Source organism: Homarus americanus, unplaced genomic scaffold (genome assembly GCF_018991925.1).
Source record: "Homarus americanus isolate GMGI-L3 unplaced genomic scaffold, GMGI_Hamer_2.0 scaffold32583, whole genome shotgun sequence".
Taxonomy (NCBI): Eukaryota; Metazoa; Arthropoda; class Malacostraca; order Decapoda; family Nephropidae; genus Homarus; species Homarus americanus.
The window spans coordinates 13,597,711-13,623,126 of NW_024713129.1; the positions used below are offsets into that span (position 1 = coordinate 13,597,711).

The following is a 25,416-nucleotide window of genomic DNA, read 5'->3' on the forward strand; positions in this document are numbered from 1 at the left end:
TTAGTGTTGTTGTTAGTGTTGTTGTTAGTGTTGTTGTTGTTAGTGTTGTTGTTGTCCGGTTAGTTAGTGTTGTCTGCCGTTAGTGTTGTTAGTGTTGTTAGTGTTGTTGTTAGTGTGTTGTTAGTTGTTGTTGCCCAGTTCTGCTCATTGTCTGTTAGCGTCATTTGTTAGTTGTTTGTTGAGTGTTGTCGTTAGATTTTGTTGTTTGTGTTCGTTGTTAGTTAGTGTTAGTGTTGTTGTGTTGTTGTTAGTGTTGTTGTTAGTGTTGTTGCCTGTTGTTTTAGTGTTGTTGTTGTGTTGTTCCGTTGTTAGTGTTGTTGTTGTTGTTGCTGTTGGTTAAAGTGTTGTTGTTATGCTGCTGTTTGTTGTTGTTGTTGTTAGTGTTGTTGTTAGTGTTGTTGTTAGTGTTGTTGTTAAAGTTGTTGTTGTTAGTGTTGTTGTTAGTGTTGTTGTTGTTAGTGTTGTTGTTGTTATGTTGTTGTTAGTGTTGTTGGTTAGTGTTGTTGTTTGTGTTGTTGTTGTTAGTGTTGTTGTTGTTAGTGTTGTTGTTATGTTGTTGTTTGTTGTTGCTGGTTGTTGTTGTTTACACTATACTTGTTGGGTAATATTGCTGTAGTGTTCAGGGAACCAACAGTCATTATTCAGCGCCCTCACACACACACACACACACACACACACACACACACACACACACACACACACACACACACACACACACACACACACACACACACACACACACACACACAACCACACACACACACACACACACACACACACACCACACACACACACACACACACACACACACACACACACACACACACACACCTACCCAGCATATATATACACACCCTGGCTGAGAAATCTGCAGTATATAGTTCCGATCATGGTAGTAAGTTATATATGATCGTTCTCAAGTGTATAAGATGGCCGCTGGTGTTAGTATACTGTGGGTCATCGGCGAGGAGCTAAATGAGGAGGGAAGGATTCTTGAGCCAGTAACAGGAAGGAGTTGTGGTGAAGGCTGCTGGCTGTGCTCACTATCTCGCTATAGATGGTGAACTTAACAATAGTTGGCCCCAACAGCTTGTTTATCTTTCTCGCTTTGTCTTCATTTGGGCCATTTACTATTGTTGTGTGTGTGTGTGTGTGTGTGTGTGTGTGTGTGTGTGTGTGTGTGTGTGTGTGTGTGAGAGATAGACATATACAGAGAAAAAAATGACCGAACAAGCAGCTTCTTCCACCCCACTACAGATATCATCATCATCATCATCATCATCATCATCATCATCATCACCACCACCATCATCACTATCACCATCACCACCTCCATCACCATCACCACCACCACCATCACCACCACCATCACCATCACCACCACCATCACCATCACCACTACCATCACCACCTCCATCATCATCACCACAGCATGAGGGAAGAACACGTAACTACCTCACAGCGGAACCTTCTTTGTCCTACCCCTCCTACTTCCCCTGGAGGACGCGTCTGAAGGGAGAGAGACACTAAGGGGAAGGGGACATCTGAAGAGGGGGGAGGGAGGACTAAGGGGGTGGGGTGTGGGTGAGGTGGCACCATTTCTTCCCTCACCATTCAGGTATTGTCAAGCCTCATCTGCAGGATTACTTCTCTCAAGGGACACGACCAATGTTAGTCGCACGTTCTGGGATTTGAAGCCGTGTGTGGGTGTGTGTGTGTGTGTGTGTGTGGTGTGTGTGTGTGTGTGTGTGTGTGTGTGTGTGTGTGTGTGTGTGTGTGTGTGTGTGGGTGTGTGTGTGTGTGTGTGTGTGTGTGTGTGTGTGTGTGTGTTTGTGAGACTTACTTCTTTTTCTCCTTTACAAACCCACTTCACTATATGTGTCCACTGCCCCTCATCCACTGCCCATCACTCGCCCCTCACCCACCCATCACTCGCCCTCACCCACCCATCACTCGCCCGTCACCCACCCATCACTGCCCTCACCCACCCATCACTCGCCCTCACCCACCCATCACTGCCCCTCACCCACCCATCACCCACCCGTCACCCAATCAAGGAAGTTTCAACAGGTGTCAGCAGTGTTAAGTGTTGCTGCCTCCCGCCCTGCTCTTGACATTTGGCGGGAAGAGTTCTCCTCCCGCCTTCACCCCCACTGCCTTGACCCCGTACAACTTTTATAAGCCCAGCAGTCTACTCACTCACTCACTCACTCACTCACTCACTCACTATTTTGGAAACTATTTTTTTTCTTCTCCTGTGATAATTTTTGTATTATATCTGCCAAACATTCGTCATTATTTTCGTTTTTTTTTTTCAATTTGCTGAATTAAGAAACTTGTGAACTTATGCCCGACATTTGCCAAGAGAGGCGAAGAAACGTTCATGTCGGCAGGGGCGGTAAGTAAGGGTGAGGTTACAGTAGTTAGAGGTGAGGTACAGTAATTAGGTGTGAGGTACAGTAGTTAGGGGCGAGGTTACAGTAGTTAGGGGTGAGGTACAGTAGTTAAGGGTGAGGTTACAGTAGTTAGGGGCGAGGTACAGTAGTTAGGGGTGAGGTACAGTAGTTAGGGGCGAGGTACGGTAGTTAGGGTGGAGGTCAGAGTTAGGAGGTACAGTAATTAGGTGTGAGGTACAGTAGTTAGGGGCGAGGTTACAGTAGTTAGGTGTGAGGTACGGTAGTTAGGCGAGGTACTGTAGTTAGGTGCAAGGTACAAGTTAGGGTCGAAGTACAAGTAGTTAGGGTCACTGCAGTTAGGTATAAAGGGTTGGCAGTTCTTGATTATTGTCAGATGATGAGTGTTGTCATGGTGACGAGGATACAGCATCACCCACCCCCTCCCTCCCTCCCTCCCTCCTCCCCCTCCTCCTCCCTCCCCCTCCCTCCTCCCCTCCCTCCCTCCCTCCCCACCCTCCCTCCCTCCCTCCCCCTCCCTACCTCCCACCCTCCACCCTCCCTCCCTCCCTCCCTCCCTCCCTCCCACCCTCCTCCCTCCCTCCCTACCCTCCTACCCTCCCTCCCCCTCCCACCTCCCTCCTCCCTCCCTCCCTCCCTCCCTCCCTCCCTCCCTCCCTCCCCACCCACCCCCTCCCTCCCTCCCTCCCTCCTTTCCCCTCCCTCCCACCCTCCCTCCCCTCCCACCCTCCCTCTCCTTCCGTATCTCCTTTCCTTCCATCTCGCCCTTCCTTCAGTTTTCCTTTCCTCCTTCTTTCCTTTTCCTTCCTCCCTCTTTCCCTCCTCCCCCTTTTCCCTCCTCCTTTTCCTCCCTCTTTCTCTTTCTCCCTTCCTCCCCTCCCTCCCTCTCTCCTCCCACCTTTTTTTCTTTCTCTCATTCTCTTCATTCATCTCTTGTCTCTTCCCTTCGTCGTTGAAGGACATAGAAAGGTCTTATGCTTTCTCTTCTTTCTTTCTTTTCTTGAATCTTCCCAAAATCATCACCACCATGTACTTCTTCCTTAATTTTCTTCTTTCTTCTTCTTCTTCTTCTTCTTCTTCTTCTTCTTCTTCTTCTTCTTCTTCTTCTTCTTCTTCTTTCTCCTGTCAAGTGTATCATTTTTGTTTCATTAATTGAACTCTTTTTAACTAATGTATCATAATATTTGAGGCGTCGTTAAATACAAGGTTGTCCGGAGCTCAATTCACCTGAACCATCAGTGGAGGAGGGTATCGGGTGAGGGAGGGGGAGGAGGACAGGACTTAGGTGAGGGGTGACGTGGGGTGTGTGTGTGTGTGTGTGTGTGTGTGTGTGAGGGTCATATAATAAACAGCCCTGACCATTATAATAAGAGAAGCCTTGGTCGTGGTGTGAGTGGCTCCGGACACGCACACACACACACACACACACACACACACACACACACACACACACACACACACACACAGAGGCCACGTCCATATCCCCAGTTGGTGACTTTCCTTCCCATATCCGCCATCCAGCCTCCTCCTCCTCCTCCTCTATGTCCATTTCCCATCTTCCATCTTTTACCCTCCCTCTCATCCACCTCCCTCACTTCCCCCCCCCTCACTCCCCACTCCCCACCACCCACTCCCCTTCACCCACCTATTCCTTCTTCACCACTCACCCCTCCTTCCCACCCACTCACCCACCCACTCCACCCCCTCCTTCCCACCCACTCACCCCCCTCCTTCCCACCCACTCACCCACCTCCTCCCACCCACTCACCCACCTCCTCCCACTCCACCCTCTCACTTGTCCACTATTCACCCCCATTGCTGCCAGGTCATGGTGTGTGGCAGGATCCAAGACCACTCCATTTAGCAGGAGGGCGGCCGCGACCCTCTGCCACTTACTAGCAAAGTGACGACGACCCTAACTCCTCCTCCTTCTCTTCCTCGTCTTCCTTCTCCTCCTCCTCCTCCTCCTCTCCACCATTATCTCTTCTTCCGCTGTCCTTCTACTTCATCCTACTCCACTTCCATTCCACCACCTCTTCCCTGTTCTTGTACACACCCTCCACCATCATTTCCATTCCTCCTCCTCCGCTTCTTCTTCCTCCTATACTTCCTCCTACAACACTATTTCCTACCTCCTAACCCCCTCCTCCTCCTCCTCCTCCTCCTCCTCTCCTCCTCCTCCTCCTCCTCCTCCTCCTCCTCCTCCTCCTCTCCTCCTGCGCCACTTAATCTGACAGAAAACGGGGCAGAATTCTTGAGGGGAAACGTCAGGAAATTTTGTCACTGTGGAGGATTTGGCCAGATCTCTAGTTAGGCCTTTGTCTCGCCGTCCCATCTGCATTGTCTCGAGGTGGAAAGAGAGAGAGAGAGAGATAGAGAAAAAGGGAGAGGTGGATAAGGGGGAAAACGATAAGACTGAAAGGAAATGCGATGGAGGGTAATCTCTCTCTCTCCTAAAAAGTAATCAAGCGGAAGCAAATAAGATTAATATCATCAGAGCGAACCCCTTCCCGCCCCTCCTCCCTCCTTCCTAACCACCATTATCACCACTTCTTAATCCTTTCCCTCCTCTCATCCCCTTCTCTTGCCTCCCCTTTACCCCTCCTTCCCCCCTCACCCCTTACCCACCCCTACTCTCCTCCTCTCGCCCCTCTCTGACCTAGACCAGTGTTCAGAGCTCAGACAGTTTCCGTTTTGGCGTCAGCAAGTCACACACACACACACACACACACACACACACACACAGAGAGAGAGACTAGACTCCAACAGGAAGCAAGGAGGAGCGGGTGGCAGACAGGGTGGCAGACAGGGTGGTGAGGGAGACGTCTTGTGGCCAGCCATCACCGCCACCGAATTAAACACATCCCTTTTACCACATCCTTCCTGCCACATCCTTCCTGTTACTACTACTATTCTCTACCACATCCTTCACATCCTTCCTAGCATTACTTCCTACCACGTGTGTGTGTGTGTGTGTGTGTGTGTGTGTGTGTGTGTGTGTGTGTGTGTGTGTGTGTGTGTGTGGTGGAGTCAAAGCGGCATTGGCCGACTTTCACACCAACCTCTGACATTCCTCCGCTGAACCATCCTCTTTACCAACGCTCCAAAACTCTCCCGTAATCACCATTGTGTCGAGCTTGGCCACCCACCGCCGCCCTTAAATACCACCGCCACCCACCCCCACTAATGCCACCCACCCTCACTAATGCCACCCACCCTCACCATCAGTGCCACCGTGTCACCCATCTCCACCAAGACCACTCATCCATCACCAGTGCCACCCACCGCCATCAGTGCCACCCATCAATGCCACCCATCCATCACCAGTGCCACCCACCGCCGCCCCTCACTAACACAGCTTTTAGTCCCGGTTTAATGCAGTGTGGTGTCCATTAGTCACCTCGTGCAACACCTTTGTCGTGGTGGCGGTCATATTGCAGATAAAGCGGCCGACCGTAGTGCTCTGGTGGTCTTTACTCGTGGCTTTAGCAGGCGAGGTAGTAGTAGTAGTAAAAAGTAGTCGTCGTATAATAGTAATCACAGTGTTAGTAGTAGTAGTAGTAAGACATATTTAAGGAGCTGAATATACGAACCCCTATTTAGAGTAGTAGAAATTTGTTAAGTAATTTCAGTTATTCATTTCGCTATTACTATTATTAAAAAGGTGAAATATTATAACTGAGTCTAATAAAAAACAAACATATTTATATATTTAAACCGATATATCAAGGTAATGTAATTAGTTTTGTCCCTAGAGGAGTTTTAAACGAGATTTGCGTCCATTTGTTACCCCGTTCAAGACATTTGTTGTGGTGTGTGTCGTCGTACGTTTGGAAGCGCTGTCGCCGCCTCCTCTCCCCTCCCCAAGCCCCGCCGTCCCCTACCTCCTTACCTCTCCCCACCACCCAACCTCCAAGCCCTTCCTCCCCTGCACTCCCCCACCCCAAACTCCTCCTCTCCCCTCCCCAAGCCCCGCCGTCCCCTACCTCCTTACCTCTCCCCACCACCCAACCTCCAAGCCCTTCCTCCCCTGCACTCCCCCACCCCAAACTCCTCCTCTTCATCACTCCACTTCCTTCCTTGCTTCTTTATACTCAGAATCCAGACTCACAAAGGCTCACACGATAAATGTGTCTCATAACTTCAGATGAAAGAAGACTTCTCTGGGACATTTAGATAAAGGTAAAACATAAGAATAACGTACCAACAAAAAATATAACCTCAGAATTATTACACTAGAGGCGAAAAGGTTCTTATAAGTTATTAAGGTCGAGGGTTTGTACAATTTGTTGGTATGGTTTTTTTGTGTGTGTGAACGTAACTCACACACATCCAACCACGCTTAAAGTCTTCAATTACGAGATTAAACCCCTCCCCCCCCCTCTCTCTCTCTCTCTCTCTCTCTCTCTCTCTCTCTCTCTCTCTCTCGGATAAAAGCCTCGACAGGGAGTAAAGGTTCACAGTATTAGGTGGTGTCATTATCGCCGGGTCCAGGTAAGAGGATCACACCCTGGCGATCAAGTTGACGTGGCACCTCCAAATTATTGCCACAACCCCGGAGCTGAGGCACTGTGTTATATTACTGGCTCTTGTGGGGAGGGAGGTGGTGGGGAGTAAGATGGCTTTAAAACGATGATGATAATAATTAATAAACTGTGAATGTTAGAGGTTAGGTTAGGTTTGGTTAGGGTAGTTTGAAAATATTTAGTATAAAAGACTTATATTGATCTAAAAATTATCTTAGAAATAACCTAACATCTAACCTAACCAATTTTACCTAATTAAAAAATAGAAATGGATGGTAGGTTAGGTTAGGTTTGTGAGAAATCCTTCCAGAATGTACAGAAAGGATTTTTTTTTTTAGCCAAATCAGAAAAGTGAAGTAGATGCATACCCCCAGGGCCTCTTTAGTATGCATGTGAAATGTCAAGGTCTCATGGTCTTGGAGATACGACACACACACACACACACACACACACACAGACTTAACTGGTTCTCTTGGGATAAAACACAGAAACATTGTCCCAAGGCTTTTGTCTGGTATTAAGTGAACGTGTCTTGGTGTGAAGGATGGGGAAGCGGCAGCAGCCATGTTGGACTCCTGTACGATAACTTCTATTTTATTCGTTCTGTTTTATTTTTATTACTATTTATCTATTTTTGACGGTTTTGGGTTAGTCTATTGTGGATGTTTTGATTTATAGTGGGGTTTCTAAGTCACTGGGATGGGCTAGGGAGATAATATAACTGTTTTTTCCATTTTTGTGCTGGTGCGGGTGGCGGCGGTGTCACTACGTCTGGCAGGTCTGTAGGGGGGGTGGAGGTTCTGAGGGAAAGGTTGTCTTACTGTAAACATTGGCAGTGTATGGGAGGAAAGTTTCAGGTCTCTTTGTTTTCATAGTCTTGGAGCTGAGCCGTACACACACTCACACACACACATATACACACAGGCTTTTACCATTATAGAAGGTTGTATTGTGACTTTGCTGGTGGCTTTTTCATAATTTTATTCCCAATGGCCTTTTGTGTAGTGGCTTTTTTTTCACAGGCTGCTTTACTTCTATCACCCTCGCCAGCCTAGGACAAAAAAGCTCTGTAAACACGGCCGTCCTTCCCGGAAAGTTTAAGATAAGAGCTGAATCCCTTAGCAGAGAGAGAGAGAGAGAGAGAGAGACGTTATTTATAGCGAGTTTCAGCACTACTGACCGTCCATCATTGAAGGTGCCAGCTTAACGTTGATTGGTTGCAGCTTACATCGCCGACAGCCAATGAAATCGTCCAGAAAATTGTCTATTTCACGGAGAATCCTAGAGATCGCCTCCTTCCCTCTCTCTCTCTCTCTTCGTTGCTATTTTCCAGAGAATTGCATCTTGGTCTGTCTTGTGTTGGATTGTGTTGTGTATTATTCGTTAACGTTGACGTCAGTGTGCATGTTGTGACTTTATACACACACACACACACACACACACACACACACACACACACACACACACACACACTAAAATTATCTCAGATGACCTTCAAGAAGACCTGTAAGTTAAAGGTCATCATAGATTCTAAATATAAGTGAGAGAATAATGATTAATTATATGGAATCAGTGACAATTATTAAGCCCCCCCTCACTGCCTCCCTCCCCCCTTTAGTCTCTCTCCGCCCCTTCCTGCCTCATCCACACCCCTTCCCTTAACCCCTTTCCCAATCTCCCACCCCCTTCCCTCCCCCTTGGATCCCCCTTAGCATTTTGTTCTTAGATCTTGTGTGCTGTTGTTATTGTTGTTGACTTTATACTCTCGTTCTTTTTACAGGTTATGGTGGTGTGACAAGGGTGTGGCGCCCCGACCAGGTCACCGTTACTCAGAAGCATTTCACCAAGGGACCTTAACACTTCACCAAGGGACCTTAAACACTTCACCAAGGGACCTTAACACTTCACCAAGGGACCTTATACTCTTCACCAAGCTATCGGTTACTTCAACAGTCTCATTCCGACACTGCGCCAAGCGATTAAACTCTTAAGTAGATAAGCAGACATTAAACAACTCTAGTCTTCACCAAATAACTACATTACGCTTACCGGGAATCAAATATGAGACTCCGACCACCTCGTTCTTGTTGACGCCCAGATCAGGTACCAGCGGCCACACGTCCCACTGTAAACAATTCCCGAGCACGGCCACTTATCTTGGAAGGTCTCTGATTATCTCCTGAGTCTCTACGCTAGTGTCTGGCGTCACCTCCAACATTCTGGTAACCTCACGTTTCCCAGCAAAGACAAATTTTTAAAGGCAAAATAGAATAGAAGTGAGGAGAGTGAAGCTATGTGCGCATGAGTCGCCCTACAAAAAAATTACTACAGATGTTTAAAGTGATGAGAGGAAATCTTTTACGATAGAAGTAAACAGAGAGAGAGAGGCACCAGCCACTGACAGTTATTGCGGGGAGAAACAAGTACTAGAGACGTTATAGAGTGACACAACCTCAGTCACTCCGGACACAACACAAGTAGAAGACTTCCGCTAACACCTCCACCATGACGAGTCCTACAGCCTTCCCCGTCAACGAGAGGACCTACATCCTGGAGGACACCGCCCCTCCTCAGCCCCAGCCACAGGTCAGCCCCTACTTCCTGTTGCCACGTACCTGTCTTTCCTTCCCACCTGTTGCTGATCTATTAAGCCCTTTGTCTTGTTCTTTGCTCACCTCGCCTTCATAACAGTATAAGTGATTTACTGCGGGTAGGTGGTAGGTGGTCCTTGCCTTCCCTGAGAGTGTAGCATAAGGAGATGATGGGAGAATGACAAGGGTGAGAGAGTGTGTGGGAAGTGTGTGTGTGTGTGTGTGTGTGTGTGTGTGTGTGTGTGTGTGTGTGTGTGTGTGTGTGTGTGTGTGTGTGTGTATGTGTGTGGTTGAAGAGTGACAAGGGTGAGAGGTGTGTGTGGGAGAGTGTGTGTGTGGGAGAGTGACACGTGTGAGAGTGTGTGTGTGGGGAGAGTGTGTGTGTGTGTGTGTGTGTGTGTGTGTGTGTGGTTGGAAGAGTGACAAGGGTGAGAGAGTGTGTGGGAGAGTGACAAGGGTGAGAAGGTGTGTGGAGAGTGACAAGGGGTGAGAGAGTGTGGGAGAGTGTGTGTGTGGGAGAGTGTGTGTGTGGGAGAGTGTGTGTGTGGGAGAGTGACAAGGATGAGAGGTGTGTGTGTGTGTGTGTGTGTGTGTGTGTGTGTGTGTGTGTGTGTGTGGGAGAGTGACAAGGGTGAGAGAGTGTGGGAGAGTGACACGTGTGAGAGAGTGTGTGGGAGTGTGTGTGTGTGAGAGTGTGTGTGTGGGAGAGTGACAAGGGTGAGAAGGTTCAGCATCTTCCCACCAATCCTCACTGGCTTTGTCTTCATGGAAAGTGTGATTCATTACCCCACCCACTTCCACTCCTCCTCCTCCCTCCCTCACCTTTTCCCCTCTTCTCAACTTCTCCCCTCCCACCTTCTTCCAACCTCCTTCACTTTCTCCCGATTCTCACCTTTCCCCTACCTTTCCTCCCTCACCTCACCTCCCTCCCCTCCCCCTCCCTCACCCTCCTCCTCACCTCCCCACCTTCCTCCAACTCCCACAATCCACCTAAAATTGCCTCCAGCAGTATTACCATAAGTGATGCTCGCGATCCGGACAAATTAGGAAATCATCTCCACGGATCTCATGTTGAACCACCTACACCGTCCTGGGGGGGTGAGGGGGGAGTTCCTGAGCGTTGGTGAGGTGTATATGGAATGTTGGGGTGAAGGGAGGGAGGGTGGGGGGCTTAGGAGGAGGTGTTGAATACGGACCAGGTCACTTGAATCTGAGCCAAGCATCTCAAACACTTCACTGACTGTACCTTGTTTATATGCCCGTTGTTCTCTATGGCAGTTATGTGTTAAAGCAACTAACCGTCTTTATATAATCCTATATATATATATATATATATATATATATATATATATATATATATATATATATATATATATATATAAACATTATATAGATTACCTGATTCAATTTTTCAAGCCGTTTGATTGAATTTTTTTGCCCGAGGGGGTGTTGGTGATGGGGGTGGGGGGTGGGGGGAGTGGGGACTACCACCCACAAGAGGATCTCGGCGCGATTTCGATTTCAATTTGGTCGACCCTTTTGTGTTGTAGCCTGAGTGAGTCTTCAGATGGGAGGGAGGTGGTGGGGAGTCTTACATCTCCATTTAGGGGGGAAAGATTTAACGTGTGAGCCTTTGTGAATGTCACCCGGAGGTAAATTGAAGTATAATAGGTTCGTTACTGAAGGGTTAACAGAGGAGATAAAGGGAAATATCATATTAATGGTCCTTATTGCAATAATTGGACCACAGTTAGGTTAGATTACATTACATTAGTTTACATGAAGTCCAAACCCAAACGTTCTGAATTCGTTTTATTTGTAAATATGTTAATGATAATTCCTTAATGGTTAGTTTATGCGTGATTGAAAATTAGAAGACACGGTTTTAGGTTCGTATCTTACTTGAGGAACGAGCATCAGTATTTAGGCAGGTAGTAGCTGGTACTGATGTCATCATTGTGTGTGGTGACGTAAACAAATCATGTCATCATATAAGACCTCTTTAACATCTTCTTCTTCTTCTTCTTCTTCTTCTTCTTCTTCTTCTTCTTCTTCTTTCACGCCTACGAATCCTTTCCAAACGAATACCAATTTAAACACAGCTCACAAACGCCTAATAACTCACGGTTTTCTTTGCTTAATAAATGTAACCGACTATATGCTATTATATTCTTTGGTTATCAATACATCACAACACTCACACTGCATGTCGTAAGAATTGTGGATAAGGAGATTCGATTCTTTATAACCTCAACCGTAAGAAATTAAGGGGATTCGATTTTTTTATAACTCTAAACGTAAGAAATTAAGGGGATACGATTCTATAAATCCCCTAAAAAAATCTAAAACCTAATACTTTATGGAATCACTGGTGCATCTGACTCGGTTAAAAGACAGTCAGGACTCCGCCAGAGAAAGCTGCACAGTCTACTCACTGCGGCTTTAATCTAATGTGAAAATACTGCAGCAAATAATGTGTAGCAATGACTATGCGTTTATGCCCGGGGTCCTGGGTGCATTCTGTGGCTATGTGGTGGTGGTGGTATGTTTGGTGGGGTGGTGGTGGTGTGGAGTAGTGATGGTGTGGAGTAGTGGTGGTGATGGTGTGGAGTAGTGATGGTGTGGAGTAGTGGTGGTGATGGTGTGGAGTAGTGATGGTGTGGAGTAGTGGTGGTGATGGTGTGGAGTAGGAGTGGTGATGATGCTGGTGTAGTTGGATTGTGCTGGTGGTAGTGCGGAGGTTGGTGGTAGTATGGAGGTTTGATGGTGGTAGTGATGCTGATAGAGTGAGGTGTGGTGGTGGAAGGGTGGTAGTGATGCTAATGGTGGTAGAGTGAGGTGTGTGGGAAGGATGGGTGGGGGGCTGACGCGTCAACACGGTAAGCTTCAAGGACACACTACTGTTAATGAAATTCTTGACGCATTAGAGGTAAGACAAACACCACGTAGGCATGTTGTTGTTGTGCTAGACAGTAGATTAACTACATCCAATAATATAGTATAGCGAAGTAATATAACGGAGAGTTACGTAATATAATATGGGAGTGAATGAGAAACTAACCTTGTCACAACTCTACGGTACAATCCCTCCACATTTAACTAGGCTTGTCTCTGACCTTTCACTTTATAACCAGATTTTAATACATTTGTAAGCATTTTTTAGTTTGTTTTTTCCACGCTGTGTTTATGATACACCTTAAAGGAACTTAATTTGATAACGTTGTCAGATTCTCAGTTTGTAGGAAGATTTAACATAAGGAACTTTTTTAAGAATCTTTGTCCTCGCCCATGAGTTGGTTTAGCAAATTAGCAAACTTTCACACGCGTAAGGATGATGTTTTCGTTCCTTCTAGCAAACTTAACTAATTGTGTAACTCGTGTTTCTGTTGATCTTAATAGATATTGGTGATTTGTTGTCCCCCAAGTACTAGGCAGTGCGGCGGCCTCTCAGCATCTTTAGCTAATCCTTACTGATACTGTATTGGATCATAGCTCATTCAAACAGACGTAATTTTCGTTAGTTACTCTTGTTATGGTTAAGTTAGGTTAGATTAGACAGACTACCCACCAGCAGACAGCATTTCTTCGCTGTTTTAGCTCATGCGAGGATAAGTTGTGTTCAGCCTCCACCAGCCAATCAGACATACGCGATCCAACCAACTTTGTAATAAGACTTGCTGTAGCCAATTCAGTTCATTTGTTTCTCTTGTAGTGTGATATTTAACTTACTGGGGCAGAATTAACTCGGGCAATAATAACTTAATTTTTTGTGCCAGCGTAACCAATTTTGAACCAGATGATTTGTCTGATGTCATTCGTAAACAACCAGTAATACGCTTTTGGTCTATTATAGTTAAATTTAAAAATGTGAGCGTTTCATTTACAACATCCTGGCTACCTCAGTCCAATTTAGGATGTTTTTTACATGTGCTCATCAATTAGTTTTTGTTTTTTACTCCCGCCAACGAACCGAGTTATCGTACGGTTCCTTGTGAATTTCATTAGGATTATTTTTTTAGTCCCCCCTGAGTGCTTGTGTCTAGTTTTCTCTAATGGTCTGGCCCTGAGAGCAGAACGGTGTTATTGTTTTAACGATACGAGGTATATACAGACATTCGCTCCCCCCAAGAAAATATCTTTAACGATTTAGCGTGAGACAATAATTATGACACAATGGACGAAGGATTTTGACAACCCTACCGAGACAACAGGAGTCGCATTGTTCATTCTGTACAAGTCTTACACTCCAGTCAGACGTATTTGATCATAAAAAAAATGTAAATAGCTGCGAAAAATCAAGACTAATCGAGTAGTGTTGATTGACTGTGTTAGCCGTGCGGGTCGGGAGAAAATGTCGTAGTCAGCTAGTCAGTTAGGTCAGTTAGGTCATCAGGCAATACGTTAACTAGTCAGAAACGGTATTCATTGAGCTAACAACGCAACAAAAAAGGGACCAATTAATCTTCCGGCTTATCAAATATCCCCAAAACATTAATTTTGATCTTATCCTTACCGGCGAATGTAAAAACCAGACAAGAAGTGGATGAAGGAGGGTGTGGGTGTATGAGTGTAAGGTCGTGGTTGTAGAAGTGTGAGTGTAAGTCCGTGGGTGTAGGAGAGCCCCAGGCATGATATGGTCTGCCAGGCCGAGGAAGCCCTCAGTAATGACTCAATTTAGTCATATCGGCGTGTATAGACCTGGGAGTAGGGAGGGAGAGAGGAGAGAGAGGGGGAGAGAGGGAGGGAGGGAGAGAGAGAGGGAGGGAGGAGGGAGGAGGGAGGAGGGAGGAGGAGGATGTTGATGGATGATTGAGAAGAGAGGATAGGCGTTGATAGACGGGAGGGAAAGAGGAGAAGTCAAGATGGATGAGTGTGAAATTCAGAGAAGAAGGATAGAAAATAAAAGGAAGAAACAGTAGAGGGTGGAATAAGAGAAAAGGAAGAACAAGAGATAGGGTGTCAACAAAAGGAATCTCCCAAGAGTTGTAGAGTTTATTGAACGAGATGATTTTGTTTTTTTACACACACACACACACACACACACACACACACACACCATTACATAAAAAAAAAGAACACAATAAGATATTAAAGGTAATTAAAGGCAAGATAATGCGAAATTGTCTTTCCTTAGTCATGGGGTAAAGTAAGTGAACCGTCTCTCTCTCTCTCTCTCTCTCTGTAATAGACTTAATGGTTAAGATGTAATGCTATCAGGTTACTCTCTATTATCTTATTTAAATAATCTTGGCTATATCAAAACTCTCTTATCCATTTCTGTATTGCATTTCAGATTATTTACAATTGACTATTCTAAGGTATCGTCGCAGTGTTCCTAGTGACGGCTTCAGTGTGTATGGAACTATAGCCAAGGATTATTTTACCTAACCTACCCCCACCTACCCTTCCCCCACCTATCCTCCCCCCACCACTACCTCCCCCACCTACCTCCCCCACCTCCCCCCACCACCCCCCTCCCCCCTCCCCCACCTACCTCCCCCACCTACCCCTTCCCCCCACCTGCCCCTCCCCCACCTGCCCTCCCCCCACCCACCCTTCCCCCACCTGCCCTCCCCCACCCCTACCCTCCCCACCCCTTCCACCTACTCCCCACCTACACTCACCATCTGCCACACTAACCACGTGCCCTCCCCCTCCAGCTGGCCACCCCGGACGAGCCTCCTAAGATACCCCCGGGACTGGCTGGGTACGAGGGTGATGCTGACCCCAAGAAAGACAAGAGCTCTCTGTCTTTCACCAGTTTCAACTACATCAACTCCATCGTCGGCAGCGGTGTTATAGGTGGGTTGTAGGTGGGTTGTAGGTGGGTTGTAGGTGGGTTCTAGGGGTTGGTAGTGATGTTATAGGTGGGTTGTAGATATTGTAGGTGGTTGTAGGTGTTATAGGTGGGCGACAAGCTATGTACTCTTAACAATTAAATAATTAATATTATTTTTGGTAATCATTCTTAGTTAGCTCAAAGCCTCATATGTATTTGCAGTTACGTTAATGATTCGTAAACTATAATTCTTTGTTATCATGTAAAATCCCACATAAATAAAACACCAAATGTTTACACAAAAAATATGATTAAAATTTGATATATTTACTTGTTGGCATCTGTGAGGTAATGAGGCGTTATGTTACCGTGATCGTTTATCCTTTGTTATAGTTATTAGGCTCGTTATCCCTCCGCCCGCCACAAAAAGAGCATTATTATCGTTTGTGTTATATAGCCAACTTGTATATAATAATAAGCCTAAGGAGTAGCTTTTAGTGTTCCGCTTTGTTATGTATGCACTAGCAGAAGGCCTATGATTGGCTGATTAAAGTCACTTTTATGAGAACAATAAAACGTCTGATTGGCTGATTAAAGTAACCTTTGTGAGAGCAACAAAGGTTTTCTTACCTCATAAACAACAAAAGATCTTATAGACAGAAATGATTGGATATTATTATAGGCTCGGTAAAAAAAGGTGTATACAGTATTGCAGAAAGTATATTTAATAATAGCACCACTTACTGCCGCCTGTCTCACTGGCTCCCGGGTAAATATTTCATCTTGTGGCAGTCCTTTTCACCAGGGAATTGACTCACTAATCTTATGTTATTTTATTACATACAGATAAAAGTGCCTGTAGAACCCTCGTAGTCAGCAGTATTGTGGTGTGTACGTATCTACAATAATGTGATGTGGGCATCTTTTTCTACAGGGATGCCATTTGCGCTGCACGAGGCAGGGTTTGGGGTGGGGATGCTGCTGTTGATCCTTGTATCAATCATCACGGACACAGCGCTCTGCCTCATGATCGCCGTGGCCCGCACAGCCAAAGTTAACACTTACCAAGACCTTGTGAATGCCGCATTTGGCAAGCCTGGCTTCCTCATTACTTCCGCCCTCCAGTTCATGTATCCCTTTATCTGTGAGTTTGATGATAATACTTCACGTTCACCCCATTCATTTAGGAGTCCTCTCTCATCTGTTATGTAAAAAAAAGTACTGTAACCTCTTTAAAGTGTTATTACCTTTATTCTTGACCATCTACAGTAAGTTCCACATCCCTGCTGACCCCTCCTGACCTTTTGCAGCGCTGATCAGCTACAACATCATCGTGGGAGACACCATGACCAAGGTGCTGATCAGGGTGACAGGGATCGGCCAAGAGTCAGTGCTGGTGAAGAGGGAGTTTATCATGGCCACCTCCACACTCCTCATCACCCTCCCCCTCTCCTTGTACAGGTGAGTGTGTGTTGGCAAGGTTATTATTATGGTGGTATACAATATGACACTATACATGATATACAGAATACATAGTAGGTATTGGTTATACAATGCATCACGCAATCAGAAGTACTCTACCAGCCTTACCAAATTAACATGGCCTGAGTCAGTGATCGTTGCAAAAGCCGTCAGACCCAGGGGTGCAGAGCATTTTCTTATTGACTGTACACCATATTGCAGGAACATCACACGACTGGCCAAGGTGTCTCTGGTGTCGGTGGTAATGATCGTCATCATCGCTGTGTCCATGTTGGTGCGTCTGGCCACTATGAAGGACCTGGTGTGAGTTCTATATGTTTACTCCCTCACCCCCTTACTTCACTGACCTAGTGTGAGCTGCTTTAACCACCAATGACAAGAGTAACTTATTGAATGCAATGTATTAATCCTGTGACAAAGACAAAAAAGTCAATAGGAATATTTAATACAGGACTTTTGTTATCATGGATACATCAATTTAGGATCGAGTCATAATCATACAAAACACGGTAGATCAATACGACAATAACACAACAAAACATAAAATCATGTGATGCCCAACCATTGTCCAATTGCCAAGACTGACTTCTGTGTTTACCTAGTTAATGAACATCGTCAAACAGAACCCCCATATAAGTAATTATGTATTTACTATGAATACACCTCTTGTAATACAGGTACAGTATGATGTTGTGACTCACAGGATTACCAACTTACACTCAGTACATCTTAGAGGTTGTGAAACTTGGAAGCCTATAGCAGTATTAACTGTAATTATTGTGATCAGTATACTGTACAGTGTACACTCTTTTATCAGTCCACCTCATATGGACTTATATAACTTTGTATTCTCAACATTAATATATGATCAAAATGAACTTTCTTAGATCTGTAGTACAGGTATATTCTGAATTCCTGTGACCTGCTTCGCCTTACACTGGTCTTCAAAACACCTACTTTGACCTGATTTGACCTCCCTTTAGGCCCACAACGGATGATGCATGGAACTTTGGGGGTGAGAACCTGGCTTCAGCCATCGGCATCATGAGCTTCGCCTTCATGTGTCACCACTCAAGCTTCCTTGTGTACGAATCCCTCGCTGACAACACCCAGGAGCGCTGGAACAAGGTTAGGGGTGCTGGCACAAGGTTAAGGGTGCTGGAATAAGGTTAGGGATGCTGGAATAAGGTTAGAGATGCTGGAACAAGGTTAGGGGTGCTGGAATAAGGTTAGGGGTGCTGGAATAAGGTTAGGGGTGCTGGAACAAGGTTAGGGGTGCTGGAACAAGGTTAGGGATGCTGGAACAAGGTTAGGGGTGCTGGAATAAGGTTAGGGGTGCTGGAATAAGGTTAGGGGTGCTGGAACAAGGTTAGGGGTGCTGGAACAAGGTTACTGGTGCTGGAACAAGGTTAGGGGTGCTGGAACAAGGGAAAACACTGAAAGAAAGTGAGTAACAGACACAAGGTGAAGGGAGCTGGTACAAGGATAGAGGTGCGGGAACATTATGAGACACTGAAATGTATTAAAGGAGTGCATGAAGACTGCAGGAACTGTTGCAAGCACACAAAAGACGCTGTAGCTGTAGTAAAGTTAAAAAAGTATGAAATGATGTATACTACCATACTTGTTATCCAGAGTACCAAGGAAGTAAATTTTTAACATAGAAACCCCCTTCAGTGATATCTCGGCCATCTGGGAACCCCAATTGTTTGGAATATATAAAAAAAGTTCTTACGTTAATTTTTCGACTTTCCTGGAGCTTTAAGGAACACACCCATCTACTCACTGTTACCCACAAACACTGCTCCCAAAGTTACATAAAACATTGCATAACTACGACTCTACAACATCTAGATTACCATATATGTTTTCTTAGGTGTCTAATTTGTGGAAGAAATGTTTTAAAGAGCTATGGGTCTGGATTCTCAAATGTTAGTACAGTATTCGAACTGGTAATAAGATATTGCCAGCAATTATGTTAGTGTTCTTAAGCATGACTGATTTCTATCATCTTGTGGTGGCCAGAGTGAGCTAGATGATTCCTCAGATTTCCAGTCAGGTGAGAAATTTGAGCCACCTGAAGATTAGACCTCCAGATTATTTCACCTTAAGATTAACCACCCTAATGTTAATCTAATCTCTTTTGATTAATTTAATGTAATCAAACCTCCCTTAACATAAATATTCTAACATAATTAATCTCACCTCACCTAAGACATTCTGATTAATCTGGTATAACCTGATCTAACCTTTTGTAAATAAACTTATCTCACCTAACCTATTCTACGCCATCATACCGAACATAATAACTTAACCTAACATAACTTAAGGATCTTTGAGAACCCAAGTTAAAGAATCATGAGTGTGTTTATCTCCTCCGCAGGTGACTCACATCTCCATCGTGGCATCTGCTGTCCTCAGTCTGGTCTTCTCAGTGGCTGGATACCTGACTTTCACCGGCCACGTTCAAGGTAGGTCAAAGGAAGATAATACCGCAACATCTGGTGGAGACATGATGGCTAGCAGGTGATCACTGGACTCTTACCTACATACCCCTGGCTAACATCTCCCTCGCCTTTTTCTTGTTTTCCTATTTCAATTTACATCTTTACTGTCTCTGTACTTTCTTTTATCTCGTATCGACTTCTATCCATTTTTATTTTTGTTTACTGCCTCTGCCTAAGACAGCATCCTGTCCCTATGTCCTTTATACCAAGCACAATCATCTTGTCTCATCCCCACCACCATGTCATTAGGCCTTCCAGCTCTCTGTTCCCACTCACAGGGGATGTTTTTGAGAACTACTGTTGGATGGACGACCTGATGAACGTGTGCCGTGGAGCTTATGCCGTCACCATCCTCCTCACTTTCCCCATTGAGTGCTTCGTGGCCCGGGATGTCTTGGAGACCGCATTCTTCCGCAATTATCAGCCTCAGCCATTCTTCCGCCACGCTGTGCTCTCCGTCCTGATAGCTCTCTTCTGCATGCTGCTCTCCCTCTCCACCGACTGCCTCGGCATCGTCCTCGAGCTGAACGTAAGTACCCTATCTGTTACTGGGCTGGCCTAAATATATCACCCGTCTTACCTCTCACATCTGCTTGTCTTGGTATCATGCGTTGTATTGATGCAAGTTATTTTGTTGTTTCTCATCTGACCACCGTATACAGGACACTTCATATAGATCATCTGTGACTAATTTCCCATTGTTGCTGGGTCCCTTGTCTCTCTTCTTGCACCTCTCTGTTTTATTCATATTAATGTCATGTCAGTAAACAGAAGCTGCACATTATCACTTCTTTTCGACTTATTAAATAATTCTCCTAATTGTTCTGTTCTTATTTATCATCTACACTTTTTTATCAAATAATTAATTGTTCCCTGATATTGTGAGGTAACATATTTTATCTTGTATACCTTTGTCTTGGGCTGTTGTCACCACATCCAGTATTGGCCCACACATAGTACAGTACTCCAATTATTCCTGGTAAATTTTCGTTATATTAACCCTGTCTGTGCTACAGGTTTTCTCTGAGCTGAATACTGCCAGAATAAAATCCTAGAGTGTCAAGAGCAATGAGTTGGTGAGGTATTATTTCTTCAACACTAATTCAATTACTTCAGCCACCATACTTCATACTTTCAAGTAACTTTTGAAAAGGGTACCTATAGGCCACTTTGATCTGCTTGTAAAAAAAATGGATATCATTTCTTACAATCCCCACATTTCATGAACCTGATCATATAATGGGACAGTCACTCCTTCTAAAACAGGTCAGTGTGACGTGTGTCTTTGGTCACAATGTGCCAGTCCTGTGTATGATAACACAGTGAAGTCACTCCTCTGATCGGTGTCACTGACTTGGATATAGTGGTTTAATCTGCTTCTTCAGGTCACAGTGTGTTACAATTTTTAGACTCCACATGCATGGTCATCTAGTGATATCTAGACTTCTTGCCGAAAAACAGATCACCATGACCTATATTTTGCTTTACACCAACACCAGTGCTACAGGAGTCACCACACCTTATGGACGTGATGAAATAGTGATATCTAATAACCTTTTTAAAAACTAGTTTTGTATAATCTACGATAATTCACATTAAACTTTATATCCAACTCCATTTACTTTTTAGAAAATAAAGACAATGTCACCTTCCTGAAAGAAAGAACTTAGTGAAACACCTGCAGGCCAACTTCATTGTCTTCAGAAACTCTTAATTTGTTTTTAATTAGAACTATTCTATTACTTAATTGAGTATACTAACTCTTTCACAGGGTTATCACACTTTGTTTAACTCCAGCGACATATTCACTTTTAGTCAGCAAACTGTGAATATCTTCAGGACTTTAGTACAGTAATCATAATAATTTTCTTCATTATTTTAATTAATGTTCATTCAGTTAGAAAGAGACTGAGAACAAAAAATAGTAAAACATGTATTCTGTACATGTATTATATTTATATTGTAATATTGTAATCATTACAGTACGGTATTTATGTAAAACAAATAAGCCAATGTGTGCGAGTTTTTAAGGCATCCAGATATTTCTTGATGAGAAAAAAGTAATCAATTTGCTTAAGATTTCAAACTACTGTATTGTACTCACCCAGATCTCTCTCACTCAGGGCATCATGTGTGCAATACCACTTGCCTTCATCCTTCCTGTGTTGTGCTACATCAAGCTGGAGGAAGGACCACTGTGGGCCCGCGCCAAGTGGCCGGCATGGGGCGTTGCCACCTTCGGGGTTGTCGCAATGATCGTTGGTATGGTCTCACTCTTTACCAACATATATGTTTTGTCAGAATGCTCCCATGGAGTTCAGATGGATTATTGCTTCTCTGAAGAGAATGGTACTCGGTCAGAGATTGAATTTTGAAGTGTCACAGTTATGGTCTAAGGTGTCAAAACTTTTAGGAATCCAAGTTCAGAGGAGCTGAAACTCTTCTTTATCCTGTATTGAGTCATTTTAAATTAGAGGTTTTTTAAATCATGAGTTTTTAGGTATCACATCTTTTTATGACACTATGAGGTTTGAAATATTAATGTGACAGGCCTTTGTTAGGTTGAATCTTTGAGGTGCTGATGCTTTAAATTATTGAAACTTGAGGTGTTGAAATTTGAGAGCTTTAAAACTTTAAGAGGGATCATCATTTGAACATTCTTTGTTAGAGAGAGACCAGGAGTTGATCATGTGGGTGTCACAGGATAGAGGAAAGCGACCATGGCGCTTGGTAAACTAAAATCGACTGGCATGTTGCTGCCGTTAGTGACGTTGCTTCACCAAATGCCTAAGCATCGTGGCTTTTACTAGTTTAAGGTTCATTCACCAGTAGGTTAGCAAGCTTTCACCCACTGTATAGTCACGGCTAGTTGCTTTTATATGCAGAGTAAAGTAACTTGGACATTTCGATGTGATATAAGTAACCTCACAGTCCATGAAAGGGAAAGAAAATGTTATTTATTAAAGTGATGAGGGCCACCATCTGGTGCAGGTCCTGACAGCTTTTACTTTTTCTCCTCATCTTGGACCATCATGGTATGGTGTCTTGTATGCTACAGTCATCAAGGAGAATTGAGGCTATACCCAAAGGTAGAGTCCCTGTATACAGAGAGTAGCGATAATCTGAATTTGACGCCATCTTATTTCATCTGAGCTCTGTGCCCTCTCTTTTCCGGGACCCTCCACGTCGCTACTCTCAGTATATCGGGACTATACCCAGAGGTTAATGAAGTGTATTGTTCACATTATATCTAAGGAGGTCCTCTTTTATAGGAATTCTGGTTAATCAAGAATCATTAACTGGACTAACAGAAAATATTGTCCCATAACACTATGAAAACACGATAATATGACTCCAGTATGAGTAGGTCTTAAGATGAGTGAACAATGTTATCTAATTACAAAGAAAGGTTAAAGCATTTGTATGTTGGTGCTAAATAAGACCCAACATTATAGTGTAATGATTATTATAACACTTTTGACTATTGTACACAGGGGCAAGGAGTGTCTAGGGTTGAAAAAGTTGGGGTTTTATAGTCGAATTCTGGGTAAGGAGATAGCCAAGCTCTGTCACAAGACTGCAAGATATATTTAATGATATAATTGTGTGAATTCAATACAATATATCAATCAAAAGAAATTACAGAAAATAATAATGCATAATAATTATTGAAGTGGGATTGCTGATGTGTATTCTCTTTAGATTTTGTTGTAAATTTAGAAGGTGGAAGATGGAATTCTGAGCACTTTGGAAACCTTGCAAAATCCACCTACAGTTTTGTATGTTTTCTGTCAGTTGGTCGTGTTTAGGTCAGCAGATTGAAGGTAAATTTCTTGTATGAATCTTTGCCCCTTGTGCTTATGTCCTTGTTCTGATATCTTCCATGTCAATACGTACTGTCACTTTCTAACAAAGGTAAAATGTAAGTCAAGATTTTAGAAAGAAAATATTAATGGTGTCGTTTGCTTTATTGTGTATATTGCCAAAGAGCATTTGAGGCGCTGCCTTCTGTAAGCATCCTAACACCACAAAAAAATTTTTCGGGAGTGAGGTGAGAAGGCAGAAATGCCCTCACCCCGCTGTCACACATAAGACTCTAGGTACACTGTCTTGCACTCTGGTATTTTGGTTCTTTCTATCTTAGTCTTAATATTTTATTTTGCTGATTATATTGAATTTGAGGTAACTACAATACAATACACTTATTGAACAAAAATAAACAATTAATGAGACTTATTTATAATAGATGCACAAATCCAGCAAAAGTAATATTACCTTTATTTTCAATACAATGTTCAGTATTGTGTTATTACTAGAATTTGAGATGGAAGAGGCACAAGAGAGTCATGAATTAGTTATTGCTCAGGTTTGCTCAGATTCTAATAAATGTAATGAAGATACTGGAAACCCAAGCTGTTTTAAAGATCTTTGCTTACCTACCTTTACAGAAGGTCAAGATGAAATAGACTCCAGTAGGAGTGTGGATCACTCTTGAGGTGCTTGAGGGCATTCAGAAACAGTCAAGGTTGGCATCTCAATTTAACTGGTTCTGAGAGTTGCTTGGCATGGTCAAGGTGCAGCCTGAGTGTCGTATAGGTTTAATCTTCCTAAGGTCATAGAAATCAGATGTGAGGGCAGTGGCAAACCCCACTAGTGGTGCATGATCTCTCGGTCAGTTGGGTTGGCAAGCTAACACACCTCTCTTCAAGAGGGGGTATAGTACTTCCATTCCTAGTTAGTGAGTTCGTATTTCATTCCTTCCCTCCATGAAAGGTGAGTAGGTATTTTGTAGCCCCCATGGGGCTAGAGATGGGATGACACCATTCCTTGTTTACGACTCGCAGACAAGGGCCTCAGGTGTGCAAGTTAGGGATCACGACTTCTCAAACTAGTTCCACCACCTCTTAAAGAGGTCCCTTTGTGGCACTGCTCACAGGGTTCGACTTGCACTAATTGCTTGAATATAATAATACAGGAATAGTAATAGGTGATCTTTTGTTTCTCAAAATTGCCATTAGCTCTCGAAATAAAAAAGTAAAAAAAAAAAATCACAAAGTGACAGTTCGTGTATCCTTAAGTTGTAACACTTTCTAAACCCTGTAATTCTCCATCACTGCACACATCCTCCATAGAATCATAAGCTTTACAAAAAGAAAGGTATAAGTTCTTTCTTAAAGGCCTTCACAAAAGTCAGCTGGTTCATGGATGCAGGCAACTGATTGTACAATCTGGGTGAACTGTATAGAAAAAGGATCGGGCAGCAAAAGAACATTTCGTACTGCTCTAGGCTCCTCAAGGCGTGAAGGATCTCTCACTAATACACAAAATTATTTTGGAACTTTGTGGTCAGAGGATTTAGCAAGTTGGCCAAATACTTAGGATCAGCAAACATAAGTGCCTTAAAAGTCATTTGGCAATTAGATCAAGAATGAGAGAGCAAAATTAACCTTGGCAAGCCTGTGTAACACTGTCTGAACTTTCTGTGGTAGATAATTAGGTAGGCAGACCCATAAAGAGTTACAATAGTTAACCTGAAACAAAATAAGTGTATGGTAACTAAGAAATGATTTTGTTATTAAATTTGTAATAAGATAAAGAAGAATTTGTTAACATTTAAGGTTGTAAAATTAACAATAGACTTTTTGTTTTTATAATGCAAAATGACCGCAACACCTGAGGATTAAACACCACAGCTTTTTTCACTGGAAGATTACTCACACTAACACTACCTACAGGGTTTGTGTTAGGTTAGGTCATACTGTACTTTTACTTTTGTTTTTACTTTTGTCCTCTTCACCACTGATCGGTCACGTCTCTGTTACGCTCTGTTGGCAAGTACTGGGCAGGCGCTGGCTCCTGAATGTACCTGAACCTGCTCTAGTACTTGTTAAATCTGGTCTTGAAAGAGCTCACATTCGGTGCCGTCACAACACTCTCTTGCAGATTGTTCCAAGAGTTCACAACTCTCACTCCAAAAAAGTTAGCTCTCACAGTTTTCTGGACTTGTGGCTTCTTCAATCTTGAGATGTGACCCTTGGTGGGGCGAGCGTCCGCCAGCTCCAGGTAAGGACACTCAACTGAGTAGTGCCCTTTGAGATGTTTATACAACTCAATTAG

The 25,416-nt window shown here is 43.9% G+C and overlaps 1 protein-coding gene across 2 annotated transcripts in view; it reads left to right on the forward strand.

Moving 5' to 3' along the window:
• LOC121867705 (putative sodium-coupled neutral amino acid transporter 11) overlaps positions 1-24,355 on the forward strand; it is a 66,138-nt gene extending 41,783 nt beyond the window's left edge. For both annotated transcript variants that reach the window (XM_042367737.1, XM_042367745.1), the window contains 9 exons: positions 8,721-9,526; positions 15,192-15,333; positions 16,245-16,454; positions 16,621-16,771; positions 16,994-17,095; positions 17,776-17,920; positions 19,176-19,263; positions 19,578-19,828; positions 21,423-24,355. In XM_042367737.1, the coding sequence (XP_042223671.1) occupies positions 9,446-9,526; positions 15,192-15,333; positions 16,245-16,454; positions 16,621-16,771; positions 16,994-17,095; positions 17,776-17,920; positions 19,176-19,263; positions 19,578-19,828; positions 21,423-21,674 (1,422 nt within the window). In that variant the 5' untranslated portion in view covers positions 8,721-9,445 and the 3' untranslated portion in view covers positions 21,675-24,355. The remainder of the gene's footprint in view (positions 1-8,720; positions 9,527-15,191; positions 15,334-16,244; positions 16,455-16,620; positions 16,772-16,993; positions 17,096-17,775; positions 17,921-19,175; positions 19,264-19,577; positions 19,829-21,422) is intronic.
• The last annotated feature ends 1,061 nt before the right edge of the window (positions 24,356-25,416 follow it).